The sequence below is a fragment of the Acanthisitta chloris genome, unplaced genomic scaffold (genome assembly GCF_000695815.1).
Source record: "Acanthisitta chloris isolate BGI_N310 unplaced genomic scaffold, ASM69581v1 scaffold7743, whole genome shotgun sequence".
Lineage (NCBI taxonomy): Eukaryota > Metazoa > Chordata > Aves > Passeriformes > Acanthisittidae > Acanthisitta > Acanthisitta chloris.
The window spans coordinates 47,331-64,429 of NW_008666534.1; the positions used below are offsets into that span (position 1 = coordinate 47,331).

Here is a 17,099-nt window from a genome sequence, read left to right on the forward strand (position 1 = left end):
ACATGTTGGCAGCATAATTTACTACTAAATTTTCCATGACAGCACACTGTTTTCAATTTGCTGGAATTTATTTTAACTAAGGGATCAGGCTAAACTTCATGTGCTGGTGACTCTTTCAGCTTGCACATTTTTTGAAAATTTCAGCCTAGAAAAATCATTCCGCTTCAAGAAACAGATTAAAATACATGACAAATTCATGTCAAAATATTCAGGTTGACCTCACCTTTGAACTGCTTCAGCACCCCAAATTTTTGCCAAGGGACTGCAAATTTGATGGATAATTTATTTGCGTGCCATTTTTCACATTCACAAAATCTGTCCAAATTTAGGAAAGAATTAGAGACTGTGAAATACTATTTCAAATTACTGCTTAAGTATGGTTACAGGTTTGATTCTAGAACATGAATGGCTTAAATATTTCATTCTGACAAATCCCAGTGAAGTTCCTTACAGTACTGACCAGTCTATGCTACTTCAAACCAGCTAAAGCCAGAGAAAAGGTTTACTTAGTACACTCAAATCAGTCTCTTTCTGAATGTTAGGCAAATGAGAATGGAAACTGATTTTTTTTTAGCATCATAGAACAATTCAGGTTGGAATGAACTTCAGGAGCTCTCTAGTCCAACCTGCTGCTCGAAGCATGATGAGCTCTGCAATTGGACTAGTTTGCTCAGGGCTTTATCTGGCCTGGTCTTGAAAAATCTCAAGTACAGAGACTGAACAGCATCTCTGGATGATCTGTTCCACTGCTTTGCTGTCCTAATGATGAAAAGGTTTCCCTTAATACTCAGTCTAGACCATTCTTGTTTCAGTTTATGTTCTGTAAAAACAAGAGAGCCAAATGCATGGACTGGGACAAAGAATGTGTTAAAATTGTGAAGGACCTGACTAAAACCATGAGTGGGATATATTTCCCTCTTAGAATTGCCAGCTGTATCACAAAAATATCCCAGGTATTGTGGTATGTTTGCAATTGCTCCACATAACTGTTTTCACTTCCAGGCAAGAAAAACAAATTCGGAGTTGGAGGGGAAACTGGAATTAAAATAAAGTGGAGTATCAGGAATATATTCCTGGGGGCCATGTGAAAAGCAAAAATGGCTCTGTAAGGCAACAGGACAGGAATGAATACAGACTGGATGAGTACCTAGAAGGAGACCTTGATTCAGATGACAAAGGGAATATGATTAGGAATCTGTATTTAAGAAGACAAAATAACTCTTGAGTTAAGAGAAGGCACAGTACAGTCCCTTACATCAGACAAGCATAAATTCACCCCACCTACCCTTAGGACTATTACCAACTTAGCCTCCCTATGTAATCAACAGACAAACAGATCTCAGCTTCCATTTGGAAGGCCCTAGGGAAAACTAAGTTGCTTACATAGGTATCTCAGATAGATGGGTCTATGTTGTGGAAATTAGAACGAGGATTCTAATTTAATTTCCTGGAAACCTAATTACAAAACCTAAGAAGAATTCACTCCTCTCACTGTACTCTACCATCAGGTCAACTTATAATCAACTTTAAATACTTACCCTAGTTTAACCTTGCCTTAAACATGATGCTTCCATGACCACTAAGAAGTGGCTAGCACAGATGCAGACATCTAGGTCTGTAGAATCATATCCTTTGCACTCTAACCCAGGTATGAACTTCTAATACTAAGGAAAGTGAAAATTTCATCTTAGGTGTATAATAAAGCACACTCAAAATAAGAGTACTTTTACAATACCTAATCTTTGAATGCTCTCCTTTGTTACTGCAACATATTCTTTTAATAAATTATACACTAAAAACTCTTACACGTTGTGCTAGTCCAGACCGAATACACATGTAAATATTCTGAATAATAATAAGGATGAAAAAAACTAACATAAAGCGGGAACACAGTACCATCATTAAAAATATGAGAGGGATAGAAAGATAATCAAAATTTAAAAGAAATTATCGATAATGGTCTGTTTAAAGAGGGGTGAGAAGACTGTTCAGAACCATAAGTCTTTGCAGAAGCTATCTGTTTTAAGTAAGGTTAACTGATCATAACAGTATTTAGATACAAAAATTCAATAGAGCAATTTATTTGTGAATAGTGAATTGGATACCTACAAACAGCCTGCAGGAACTGCTACTGAGTATTTTCTCCATTCTTAGTGGAAAATTCATACACTGCATGGGTTTCTTTTACTTGTCAGTGCAGAAAAATATAAATTGCATATGTTAATAAAGGTGAGGTGGTCAAACTTAAAATGACAATATTTGTTTATTTAATTTTATTATATTAGCTGTGCATCTCAGCTTTTTAATCTATTGCATACTTCAGGGTTTTCTGTGGACATATGCTGCTATGACATTGACCAACAGATTATAGTAAAAAAACACATGCATTAGGAGAAATTAAGAAAGGTAATGAACACAATGGAGAACTATAAAGACAATGAATGATCCCATGTGACTTCATACGAACTACTAGAAAGTCGTGTTTGACCTGAAAATTTAAATTAAAATTCATGGGGGGAAAAAAAAAAAAATCACAAAAATGAGGAAATGTCAAGATTTAAACTTTTCCTTCCCTGTAACTTAGATAAAACAAATTTCTAGGAGCACAAAATCTATTTTGGTTCTTTACTAAAGCACAAGATGAGGAAAAAGTCACTACAGCTACTGCAAAAACTGTTATTCACAAATACAATATATAATAAACACAGGCTTATATCCAAGTCTTATATCCATTTCAGAAGCAATGTACCTTACAAATCCTGAAACAAAATTTTACAAACAGCATTACAATTTGAAAAAGAGGAAAGTAATACATTCAAGAATATATTGTGAAAGTCTATGTCAGTGAGTTAAAAAAAAAAAAATCTCAGATCAATCATTTCTGAACTAAACATGATTACTGTTCCAAGAATACAAATCAGAAGAGATTTGCTAGTCAGATAACTGCTATTTTTTTTCAAGACTATGGAATACATAAAAAGGATTTTTCTTTTTGCACAGAAATCTCACAAACTCCTCTCAGTAAATCTACAAATGTCAAAGCAGATACTCTACTGCCATCTACCAGTTTTAAAAGGATATAGACTTAGCATAGAAGCCACTTCTATGGCTCATTTCTCTGAACGAAACAATATATCCCTTTACATAGCCATTCAAGGAGATATTTCTGGGTTTTTAAGACTCTACAGGTCAAACTAAAATATGAAGTTAAAATTTAGTTGCTTTGGTAAATATTGTGAAAGTACTAACCCAGTGCAATGCAACTATGTCTTCATGGTTTCATGAGAGGGAACAGGTTTCTGTTTGACATGCCACTGACAGAACTACATGCTTCCATACTGTTTCTCACAGTTGGCTGCAGTTCCCACAGGGCTGTGAAAGTAGCCTGAAACTGAGCTGCCAATGAAACCACTCTGACTTTCAGCCTCTCTGTGTCCCCTACCTTCTCTGCAAGAACATGATCCATGGACAAAGGTACTTTAATGGTACTCGTAAGTAAATCATTCCTACTGCATGAGGATGAGTAAGAGAGTGTAGGTCTATGACTGCTCTTTTGTTCTCTCTCAAAGCCACCTCAAAGCTGCACTTTCACTCCACAAGGATCTGAGCAGGATTGGACTCTATACAGAGATACAGGCCTTCTCAATCAAAATACATTGAAAGGACATTGACATCACCTGTATCTTCCTTTATACAGAAGCAGATCATATATCCTTGATACCAGGAAGATCCTCTGTAGAGGAGGGTTCAGAGGAGAAAGAAAATCAGCAGTGTGCTGCAGGTGGACAGCACAAGCCCAGTACTGACATAGTCAGTACTGTATTTTCACCTTCTCCCAAAGAATAACTGAGGAGTTTACTTTGTACAGGTCCACAGGATACACATTACCTGGAGACCATGATATTAAAAGGAAGGCCAGAAGAGGTGGTTGACCTTAACTAATTACACATCCCAGCAAAATTTAAGAAAAACAGAAAATTGCAGCATGTTTTTAGAACAGATTAAGGTTGTCACATGCAGAGCACCAACGTATTCTCATACACATAGCACCAATCCTGCAGGAAATCATAAAGCTACTTGAAGCACTGCACAGATTCACTGCATTGGTAAAGAGATGCATTTTTTTGCTAGAGCACAATACTGTAGCTTCCACTACAAACTGCACAGTGCATTTTTTTAATGCATCACCACAGGTGTATATAAAATACTCCCCATATTTTAAAAATTCTTGTTAAGTACTCATATCTCTCAACTACAGGGTAATAAACACAGGTTGGCATTACTTAGCAATTTCTTGTAGAGCCTGTTAGTCATGAATTTGTGATATGGGATGCATCTAATAAATGTCAGTAATTATATGCTCTGCACAGCTGATACAAGGGTTATATAAATGCTAAATTATTTTAAGAAAATAGATTTATGTTCATCTGGCATCTATAGCAATAACACAAGAAGTTCAAGGGTAATTTCAATTGCACTCTATTCAAAAATTATACCCATATTACTCAATGTAGCATGATTAGAATTATGGAGGAACAGTAAATATAAAATTAGGTACTAGTGCTCAGAGTCCTGTTGAGCTAGATTTTGAAAGAGAAATTTAGCCTGTTGACAAACACGTAAGAAGCTACAGCTATCATTAAACTACAGTTGCACCTTGAAAAATAACCACACACCACAGCTTTTTGCCTGATTTTGTAAACTTGACATTGTTCATAATTTCTTAAGTCATCCTAATGCAACGTGTGAATATTTTTCTCTCTGTTGAGAGGAGTTGAGTTTTCAAATGATTCAGTTGCTATTCATGATGGGTATGAAATGTCATGGTATGAACACATGAATCACAGAATGGCTGGGGCTGAAAGGACCTCTAAGATCATCTAGTCCAACACCCCTGCCAATGCAAATTCACCCAGACTAGGCTGCACAGGGTCACCTCCAGGTGGGTTTTGAGTATCTCCAGAGGAGCAGATATTCAACCACAACCTCTCTGGGCAGCCTGTTCCAGTGCTCTGCCACCCTCACACTTAGGAAGTTTTTCTCATTCAGATGGAACTTCCCATGGTTCAGTTTGTATCCACTGCCTCTTGTCATGTCAATGGGCACCACTGGAAAGAATCTGGCCTCTCTTCACACCCTCCCTTAAGAATCTGTAAGCAATGATAAAATCCCTCTCCAGGCTAAACAGCCCCAGCTCTCTCAGCCTTTCCTCATGAGAGAGATGCTCCAGTCCTCTAATGATCTTACTAGTCCTCCACTGCACCCTCTCCAGTAGCTCCTCGTCTTTCTTGAACTGGGGAGTCCAGAACTGCACAAAGTACTACAGATGTGGCCTTACCAGGGCAGAGAAGACGGGTAGGATCACCTCCCCTGACCTGCTGGCAATGCTCTTCCTAATGCACCCCAGGATAGCATTGGCCTTCTTGGCCACAAAGGCTCACTGCTGGTTCATAGACAGCTTGTTGCCCACCGTAGCTCCTCGTCTTTCTTGAACTGGGGAGTCCAGAACTGCACAAAGTACTACAGATGTGGCCTTACCAGGGCAGAGAAGACGGGTAGGATCACCTCCCCTGACCTGCTGGCAATGCTCTTCCTAATGCACCCCAGGATAGCATTGGCCTTCTTGGCCACAAAGGCTCACTGCTGGTTCATAGACAGCTTGTTGCCCACCAGGATCCCCTCCCCCGAGCTGCAGCAGGTCAGTCCCCAGCCTGTACTGGTGCCTGGGGTTATTCCTCCCCAGGTGCTGGACCCTGGTTTTGCTTTTGTTGAACTGCATTAGATTCCTCTCTTCCCAACTCTCCAGCCTGTGCAGGTCTCACTGAATGGCAGCATATCCCTCTGGGGTATCAGTCACTCCACCCACACAAAAATAGGTATGAATACAGGCACAGGTAACTTCCATGCATTTTTAAACAATCTCTATTACAAATATCTTTCTAGTTCTGTACAGCATCAAATTGATATTTATAGCAGTGATCTGTAAGATAAGATTTTTACTGAGTATAAGAAAATACACAAGCTTTGCACTATGTCAAAGAACTGCATCAACAAAATTTTTTATGGGAATTCTATCTTAAAAGCTTGAATAAAATTAATGACAGACCTTCTAGCTTATAAAATTTTAACTCAAATTAAGAGTTACCTTTTAGTCACAGAAGCCCTTTTAATACCATTATTTGCAACTGTGTACCTTTATATTTCAAAATGTACATGAAAAAACTGTATTATTAATGCTGACTTCACTGAAGGAAATTTCTTAAGTGCTTGTTAACAGCCAACATTGCAAATGCAGGCAGAAATTATTATTTATACTGACACATTGTTGAGGATAGCCATGAGGTAAACTGCAGAGTTACAGATTTTGGACTTCAGGAAAGCAGACTCTGGTCTACTGGGCATAAGGGAGAGGGAAAATTGAAGACATTACAGTATGGGAGAGGGAAAATTTGAGACAGTAAAGAGGTCAGCACATTAATTTCACTTGGCTAAAATGGGGACTAAGGGACTATCTTTGAGTGAGCTTCCAAACAAATCAACTCATTGTGTAGAAAGACCAGGATTTTTAGCACAATGTTTGGGTAAGCATGGAGTATTTCAGTGGATTGAAAGAAATAAAAATAAAAGGAACTTATAAGAAGGAAAGTCAAGGACAGATAAAGAACTGCGTGGGAAATTCATGATGACATTAGGAAAGCCAAAGCCCAGCTGGAGATATGACCAGCAGGGAACATTAAAGGTGAGACAAGTTTCAACACATATGAAGAAGTACAAAGAAAACATGGAGCATTTGCCAAATGTAAGAGAACATCATGGTATATAAAACCTGAAGTATTCAATGGCCTCTGTGCATGGTTTAGGAAGCAAAGAAGCAGATAATAATGGGAAAGAAACAGTTCACCTACAGAACATGAACATACACACACATGAACATGGAGTTAAATCCAGCTGGTGGCTGGTTACCAGCAGTGTTCCCATGGCTCAGCACTGGGGCCAGTCCTGTTTAATATCTTTATCAGTTATCTGGATGAGGGGATTGAGAGCACCCTCAGCATATTGACAGACAGTGGGCAAGTAACAGGTCAGTCTCATAGGCACACACTTCCATTAATGGGAATGATAGCCTTGCCTAGGGATGCATTTACTTATAACGAATAAATGAAATTTGAAATGTGTTGGTGTTTCACTGTCCTGGAAATCAAAACAAACACAAAAATCAGTCTAATAATTAATAAACTCACTATTTTGTCTTTGAGACAAACACTATAACCTGCATGCTTTAAGATGCTTGATTTTTCATTTCTTCCTCCTGAACTTCTATTTTAAATTGAATACTTATACATGAAATTCAAGTGTGACAACTATATTTAGATTGTTACAATACTCAATGCATGAATGGGAAAACAACTATTTTCCAGTTCCTGCCCTAATAAAAATATAATTTTTCAAATAGTCCTATTTCCAGCAAAAGAGACCCTCCTGTTTTCTGCATAACCAACAACGTGGTAGTTATAGCGGGGTTTTTTATCTCTTAAATGCTCGTGAAAATGCTCATTATACAATTTTTAGAAATGCTGTTGACATTATTACAAAGCTTGATCCAAAGTTCAATGGAAAGAAATTGGTAATTCCAAAAGGTGATTCACTTCTTTATTTTCAATGCCTATCTAAGAATGGCACAAATTATTCCCTGTAGCTGCTTGTCTTTCTTTAGTACCAAAAAAATACCTACTTAAGATGAGGTGGATAATATTCATACGACTAAAGCTAGATGAGATGTATTACACTGGGGCTTCCTTTCCTTAACTTCAATTTGCTTTGAATTGGGCTTATTGTACTTTTCTACCACCGTGCCTAGATGTCTAGAAGAGAAACAAACTCATATGAAATTATTCTAGTATCGATCAGGGGAATTTGGAGTGGCTTGAATCAATAAATACATCCCAAGTCTTATCTAGTAGGATTTAAACAAAATATCCTCTAAGAGTTGAACTACAAATCTGACAGTACCTCGCTGTGTGCTTTAAAGATAAACTTTAATTCCACAAAATCTATTTTTAAAATACCATTGACTTGTGGGAATTCGTAGAACGACACCTAAATGAAATATCTGGTATTAACATAGGAGGTATTTTAAGAAATGCTAAAACACTAACTGAAGATAATATTATTGAAGGAAACAGGACTTCACAAGTCTACATAATTAACTCTATGGCAAGTATGAATGTGGTATTTGGGAGATGGAGAACCTAGCTAACCATTTGATTAGGCACCGAACGCTGAGAAAAATAAAGCTTTGTTAGATAATTATCACCCTTAGCACAGAAAATATTTTTTCTTCTATATTAGTTCAGCTGCCAACCTGTAGTGACTGTCCAAAATTCATATGTCCATACTGGTAAATAAAAGGGAAAGTTTGCAACTTCCAGCAAGAATGAAAAGGTTCTATCTCCACCTGCAGATGTACAATTGCAGAATGAGTAGAAACAGGTGAGGAGGGAAAAGTGGACTACCTGATCCTGACTCCTGGATAAGAATCAGTGCCATTCAGAGAAAGTGGCAGGTAACCATGGACATAGGAGGCCAGGTAGTGCTCTCACCATTTCTGCTAGGGAAGGGAATGGGTCAGGAAAGGATGAATGTTACAATGACTGCAAAGCTGGGATGTTATAGACATAACTTTGTCTCTTATGGCTGTGACACCTTCTTTGAGGGGGACTGACAGTTAGGGGCACACAGAATCCATATGACAAAGCACAACAGAGTATCTGACTTGCACTTGCGAGCAAGCAGAGCTTTAAACTAGGTTTACATGGCAGCAATGACCAAAGTCCAAAGAGAAATGGGGGAGCAGAAGGTCAGAAAAAAGTACCTAGAGTATAAGATGATGGGAAATATGTCCAAGAGCTAGCCAGTTCTCTTGTTAACAATACAAAGAAGTACAATAAAGTTACAGGAATTATTTGAGTCCATATGATGTCTTCATGAACATCAGATGTAATCCATGAAGAAATTAGTTAGATGGGACAGGAAAGCATAATCCATTATTATTGAAAGTGCTGAGATAAATATCTAGGGCTAAAAAACTAAGCCATGTTTCTGAAAAGATCATGTCATTTTAAGCAAAGTATTTTCTTTTAAAAAAATGGCTTTTACCACACTGCATTCAATATTAACACTCTCTGAATTATGCTACAGAACATTGTAAGGCATAATTTCTAACAACTCAAATAATAATTAGCAATATTAAAATAATACTGATATTCAGCTCTCAAATCAGAAAAGTTCTCTGCTGGTAGGAAGCGGTAAATATAATCAATATTTGCAAAATTTCTGAGAAAAGTCCCTTTCTTTTTACTGCTGTTTTAGGTTTACCCAAACATTAGCAGTGCAGTAGGTTGCAGAAAAGATCTCTGCATAACTGCAAAATGCTGCACTGTGCTGCAGTAAATTTCTACTACAGTAAAGTGTGTTGCTACAGCAATATAAACTATCCCTCTATATGTGAAAAAATATGTAATATTCATAGAAAGTCTATAGAGTCAGTGAAGTAGTAGACACAGCATTACATTTCACCTTTCTGGTGCTAGAGACATGGTGGCACAGCTGGTAGTAACTTATTTATCACTACCTTATTCATTCAGCTTTTCTCTGCTTCAGCTTGGTAATGGATTTCTGAGAAATACTCCTGTTAGAATGCAATCATTCAATTTCAGATGGGATCACCTATGGATCCAAGACAGCTGCAAACTGTCAGAAATGGAATGAGAGTAACGATTCACACTTAGAAGCACAATTTAAGGAAAATCTCACATTTCTGCTAGTTAAATTGCCTAAGACTTAAAGAAGTACCACAAACTATTATCGGGAGGGTGAGAAAATCTCTCATATGACAAAAAAATCATGTCACAGAATTGTAATTACAACAGTCTCATATCTTCAAGATTATAATCTATAGTTTATAGCTTACAATGAATGCTATGACAGACCAGTTCAGCAGAGTGTGAGCTTGCATGTAAATGTACTCATTACCTATTTCCCTTCACATGGGAACTCTGAATCTATTCTGATTTTGTGGAGGTTAACTAAGGACTTATTTTAAAATGCTAGCATTTTCAACAACTGCAGCTTTTAACAAGTTACATAAGCATAGCTGAAATAAATAAAATAATCAGCAGTCTACTGCATATCTGACAGAAACAAAAACATTTAAAATTGATGTTTATATAAATGACTTTAACACAAAACCCAACCGAACTACACTGAATCTTGGTGCATTTTTTGGCTTTGTAATATGTAAGTTCTTGAGTGCAGCATAATACCCTACGCACCCTCATCCTACTGTCTTTATATAGCTTTAGAGGTTCATGTGCTAAAAAAACCCCCACAAGTAGCTTGAAAATACAGCTATGGATTTAAGAGAACAACAAATTTACCAGGATTTTTTTCTTGATTCAATAGTCAACAAAAGCAATACCTAAAGGAAAATATGGTTTTTAATAGATCAAAGGTCTTATACCAATAAAGAAATTTCTGCTTGGAACCACTTCTAGGTGAGCGTGAGCAAACAGTAACTTTTTATTAAAAATGCAATTTAAAATCTTAAAATCATAGGAAATTCTAATTACAGGGAAGTTCCAGTTGATTTTTCCAAGAGAGGTTGTACCAGATGATCCTTGAGGTCTGTTCCAACCTGGTATTCTATGAGTCTATGATTTATTTTCCCCCTATAACTTGTCCTTACAAAAGCCAGCACACTAGTGCTATGCAGAAAATTAAAGAGAGCCTTGTATACAGATCAGTTCAACCCTCAGCTCTGATGTAAGATTCACAATTCAGTCAACGTTCATGTTATCTGACACAACTAATTTACAAGTTAAATATACTATGCTAATGAGTAATTAAAGATTTCTACTGTTTAACTCCACTTAGACAGCATTCATGTGCTCTCATCCCATCTTCACTAAAAAGCAATGAAAAACAATTGAACAAAGATTGTAAGTTTTGCCCCAAAGTCCTAAACTTGCTCCGTATTTGACCTAAAAGGTGTTAGATTGATCAGCAAACCTCTTTACAACAGGTGGCCATTCACCTGCCTGTAAGCATTACTGAATTTCAACTTGGGCTGAGGCACAGCCACTTCTTATCAAACTCCCCCTCAAACTCTAGGCTTTAGTGGCTACATAAAATGCCCTTAAAATGTTGCAGATAGGCAGATATGACACAGGACCTCCAGATCCATGCTCTACTGGATCAGGACACACAAGCAGCGGAAATTGGTTGCTTAAATACTGGCTTCTAGTGCCATTTGGTCCTGACTTCCAGTTGCTGGCCCAACAGAATATGTTACATTCTGTGTTGTACTCGGCAGCTCCTAACAGATGTCTTGGATACACCAAGGCATCTCCAGATGATACAAAATCCCAATTTTTAGGCAACTGAATTGACACTTAAGAGAAGTTATGAAACGCTAGCAATGAAAAGCTTTGTTCAACAAACCAAATAATACATTGATGATTAAGACATACACAGCTCAAACCACTCTTTTCCTTTCATAGACTGACAAAATATAAGCAGAATAAGACAGACATTCAGCAATTTTGCACTCCACAAAGGGTGAGAAGAAAAGCTGCCCCAGCAATATCCTTAATAGTACAGAGGACAATGTCATTCACCCAAGCTACAGCTTCTACAAAGAGATGAAAAGTCTTTGATCGCTGCCTATTATCCCAGCACTAATATTAATGCAGTCTTGCACATTAAATATATATTCAATTCTGGACCAGACAACAATTAAATAATAGCTGAGAACTCCGGACTATTATTGACCCATCTGCCATATCTTACTGCTAAAGCAATAACGGAATTATTTAAAAACCAGAGAATTTTGTAATTCAGACTTACAAACACCCTGGAACTTACTTTTCATTATAGTGAAAATTTCATTATGACATGTCTAAGTAGCTATACACTATTCTCCAGTAAGAACAACTTTTTCTTTTAAAAATCACATTTCTATTTGTAAAGATTCAATTTTGACACCTGGAAGATTCCGTCAGAATTTCTCTTTCAGAAAAAGCACGAAACATTACCCATATTATATATGCAAAAATATGTAAGGATTTAATGACCAAAACTAAAACCTTAAGTTGCCGGAAGCAGCAGCTGTAAGAACTATCCCATTGATAAATTAACAGCATAAAAAGAAGCAGTGAAACAACTGACATAAGTGGATACTCTTCAACATTAACTGAATTATGGTATTGCAAACTTTCTCAATAATTACTTGTTTACTTCAGTTCTAAATAAATATTCCTGTAACTAAAGTTTAACTGTTAGTATATTAAAATATTCTACAGATTTAAGTCAACATATTCAAAAATACATCCACTTACTCTGATTTTCTTATGGAAATCATATTTATGAACAGGTGGTTGGGTTCTATAGCTTATACTGGCCGCAGAAAAGATTCAGAGGTAAATGAAAAATGTTAGCTTTACCTGAGAACTGATCATACGTTGTGATGAACGAGCAATATTAGCTGGCAGGCCAAAAAAGTCAGGGTTATCATCTTCTGGAAGGCTTTCAATAATATTGCGATAATCCTGCATTAGAATAAAAGAATAAACATAACTGAGGGAACGTTTTTATTCAGCTCATGAAAATTAACAGTGTACGCTGAACAGAATTTCATTAAGTGCACTGCATAACACAAAGATTAAAATAAGTATATAATACATGACATATCTTGGTAATCTTATTTATAAATGGCTTAAATTTATTTATTAAAAATGTCTTTTATATAGCATTTCCACTCTAAAAGAGCAAAAAGCAATTTTGATTATAGTGATGCTATCAACTGAAAAGAAAAAGATGCCATGATGGTCCCTGAAAAATTAAAAGTAAGATTAATGACAATATAAAAAAAGAAAAAGTATTGGAATTCTAATAATAAAGTATAGACATATTTATAAAAAAGATATTATCACTCAAAGAAAGTGAAATAATTTAGGTAAATATAGATTTGCATAATCACTAGAGATGCAGAATAGCATCAACAGTGGTTACAGTGCAATAATCACTACTGATGAGGCCTTGCAGACTAGGCAGACTAACAGTGCTGGACATCTCTTTTATGGTGGTTTTAAGGCAAAAACATTGACTATTTGAAAGTATAGCTGCACCCGCTTGCATTATATCATGTGCATTTTGTCTTGCTTGCAGAAGCATGTGCTAGATTTGCACGATTTACTTTCACACGGAATCTCCTCCCTTCAGAGGTAACAGCAGGAACAGACCTCTACACCAAACACTGAGGAAACACTAATTAAGTAAGAGCTGTTATTCCAATTAATTTGAGTAAACAAACCTAGCTCTTTTTTTTAAAAAAAAATTAGTGTTCTACTAATCAAAACTACTAGAAAAGTACTGAAGACCTAAAAGTGTAACTCTTACATAAGTAATCGCAGAAGATATTAAATGCAGTGGAGGCAAGAAAAAAGATACATCTACTTGACCATATTATCTACAACAACAGAAACCATCCTGGTTTCTTTATTCCTTCCCTCTTTATGATATTAACTCAGCACATCTATAGAAAATAAAAAATAAGAGTCTTATTTAAAGTAAAAAAAAACAAACCCAAACCAAACCCCAAACCTAAACAGTCAGAATCCAGGTAGAGAATGAGAAATTACTGCAATTTACTTTAACTGGGATAATTGTATTTACTTCAATTCATATTAGAGGCCTACTATGGAGTTCTACATTAAAATGCAAATGAATCTTAATTATAGTAACAACAACAATAGTATGTGAAAGGATAGGGAGAGATCGGTTCTCTAGACTCTGTTGCATTCCCTCTCGTTTACGCTAAAGCAATACTACAGGAGAATCAGAATCCATATTTATCACCAAATAAAATGTCATACAGCCTCCACGGCACGTCAGCAGATTATGCCAGAATGCTGATATATTTTGGAAATAAGGAGATATATTTAGATTTTCCTATTTCATCCAGGTGTATGAATGTTCAACAGTCTTTACAAAATTACTAGTATGTCAATGTACTAAGTACATAAAAATGTAATTATATCTTTCTTTGTCATAAATTGGCCCAATTTAATTTACTCAATTCTTCATAGCTATGCTCCTCTGCACTGCAGTCCAATCAGATAGCAAATAAAAGAACAGTGAATGAACAAACCAGCTGAATAGTTCTGACACCTTAAGAATTAGTGTCCTGCACAAAATAAGTCCTGAAGAAATTGAGGCATCCTTTGGATTTTAACACTGGTCTTCTTTGTGGGACTATTACAAGAATAATTCTTGAAAACAAATTATTTATTAGGTGATAGAAGATGTATACCTACCAAAATACTGCAGGAATTCGGTAAAGATATCGAACATGGAAAAGTAGTCATCTTCCTGCCTCTAGCATTTAAACTACCAATGACTCGTGAATTGAAAAGCTGCTCCAAGTAGGACCGAAGAACCCTCATATCGAAGTAATTATCTACACGGCCTCCATAAATTGCATTTTCAAACAAGCCATGCACAAATTCCCACTGAAAATCTTTGGAACCTATGAATTAATTAATTAATATTAGTTTTGTATCACTGGACAACACTGCATTATAAGCATTTCTTCTTGTCACTGCAGCTCTTCAGTGAATTCAAAAGTCACAAACGCATCAAATAATTAACTTCTAATTGTTTTTGTCTATATTACTGAACAGTAAGTTGCAGAAATTTGAATGAGTTTGTAAATATTTGCCATTGATAAAATGAATACTCAGTGTGTTTCAAAATGAATTATTAGAAATAGTACTCAAGTCTCGAAGTGCTTTTTGAACCAACTGGTTTTATGCATTTCAGAAATTATGCTATCAAAACTTTAATTATGTGCTCCTTTGTCATAAATAAAATTTTATATAATATTTTGCATTATGATACCATCTGATCTCATAAAATAAACTGATTGCCACAAAACTAGATCATGCTCAAAATAGATAAGATTACTGGAAATGTCATCTTTCAAACACAAAGAGATCCAGGATAGATACTTTGCAAATCATAAATCACACAACATAGCACATAAAACTAAGCATGTTACTATTAATTTCCAGGTCAGATTGATGTTGCATTAGATTACTCTGGCTTAGCTGTATCCTACAAGTTCAAAATATCCATTCCATCACAGCTGTCCAAAATAACTACATGGAACCATGGTCTACTTATACCCTACAGCTTTCATGTGCAGGTAAAAGCTTGATCAGAAAGGTACATCTTAAAGTACCTTGAAAAAAGGAAGCGGCAACTTAAGAGAGGATTTATTGGGGCCTATGTATCCTCACACCTGAATCATTCCTTCATGAGCAAAGGTGTCTTCACAGCAATAATTATCACTGACAGTCAATGATTCAATCTCTTTACATCTCTGTATGTTTCAAGTCTGTATAACTAAGGCCTAATTTCAGAAGCACTAATCATCCATAAAGCTCATTTAAGTCAATGACTGTAAATTATCTCTAAATATCAGTTCCTAACTTTACCTTGAAATTATCCAAAATGCAAAGGCTTAAAAAATTATATTCACCATATTAACTAATATTAAGAAATTACTACACTACTTAACTGAATGATGAAGTGGGCTCTATTTAATACTGAGTTTCAATATGAGGAATTCATCCATATTCAATTCATATGCAACTCCTGTATTCAAAAAATGTGTGTGCTCACACTGGGAAGGAACGGAGAGAGATGATTTCATCTTACAGGCATTTCCTATTTGTTCCTCGGGACTTGAGAAGCTGAGCAGAATACTTCTTGGCACCAAGAGACTATTAGTTTACCCAATCACCCAAACTAAGTATTTATGATTCAGCTTGTCCTTACAGCTTTGCTTACTGGTCATGAGGTCTGTTACACCTCCAGTCTTATCTGAGTATAGTAGAAAGACAAAGTTCCTCATGCAACATCCCTATTAATGGGACTAAGAAGTGACTTACCCTCAAAGAGTCTGTCAATAATATCAAAACCAGCACGGAGATCAGATAAGGAAAATTCATAAAACTTGGTCCAACCCTACCATTAAAAGAAATCCAAAGAATTTAATTAGTCACACAATGATGATTATGAAGTAAAACACCAGTATTATGCAGTTATTGAATACTGTATAATACTAGATAGTGAATGAAAAAAGAAACAACCTATGTCCTCTAAAGTGCATTTTTTTAACACTCAGTGGAGGTAGTATTAAAAAAATCAGCTCTACCAGTGCCATAATCTATTGACTATGAAGAAGGTAAACTTAAATTTATTTTATTTCTTAACAGTATTTACTTCAACTAAAACTCTCTGATATCTGTGACTAGAACATGCATTGAATTATGATTTTATTTCTGCAGGTCTTTTTGTATTTCAGTATACAGAAAGGATTTTCATAAATAGGACTTATTCTCCAAACATTCTTTATTACACTCCCATCATCATACTCCTTAATTCAAGTCACTTCTCTTCTGACTAATGAAATTTATAATGAGAAAGCAATTACTGCTACTATTAGTGAAATGCTGACTGCCATGTGCTTATTTTAATCATTTGATGTTTGCATGTCCTTTCTGTTCTTGGTGGCATTACTCTTTATACAGCATTAATGTGTACTATTAATGTAATTCTCATATAAGGTTTTTCAATGTAAATGGATCAGTATAAATAAATATTCATCTATGATACAAAATTTAGGAAATCCAGATCTCAAAGGTATGTCCCATTGCTTTATCTTCTTGCAGCTGTACCTTTGCATATCATAGCAAGAACTGCATAGAACTGATGACGAAAAACACAAAAATGTGCCAGGTAACATGCACATGTTCAGTGAGACAGATAAGAGTCTCAGGTCAAGACTGCAGCTGCTCCACAGATTACAGTCACCCTGAAGGTCATATACTGGAAAGATGCTCTCAACCATGTTCATGCTGGGGGTTTTTTGACTGATCTGACCATGAATCCAAAAGAACCTGAAATTCATTATAAAATACAAGAGGTTCTCCCTGGGATTAACTGCAGTCCATCAATGTTAGTAACTGGTAATCTTA

General features: G+C 36.0%; 1 protein-coding gene across 1 annotated transcript in view; it reads right to left on the bottom strand.

The window, feature by feature from the left end:
- Positions 1-17,099, bottom strand: part of DYNC2H1 (dynein, cytoplasmic 2, heavy chain 1) — a gene marked incomplete at its 5' end in the record, with an annotated part of 150,712 nt that overhangs the window by 40,401 nt on the left and 93,212 nt on the right. Inside the window, 3 exons of the mRNA XM_009072160.1 lie at positions 12,501-12,605; positions 14,373-14,584; positions 16,011-16,086. Coding sequence (XP_009070408.1) covers positions 12,501-12,605; positions 14,373-14,584; positions 16,011-16,086 — 393 coding nt within the window. The remainder of the gene's footprint in view (positions 1-12,500; positions 12,606-14,372; positions 14,585-16,010; positions 16,087-17,099) is intronic.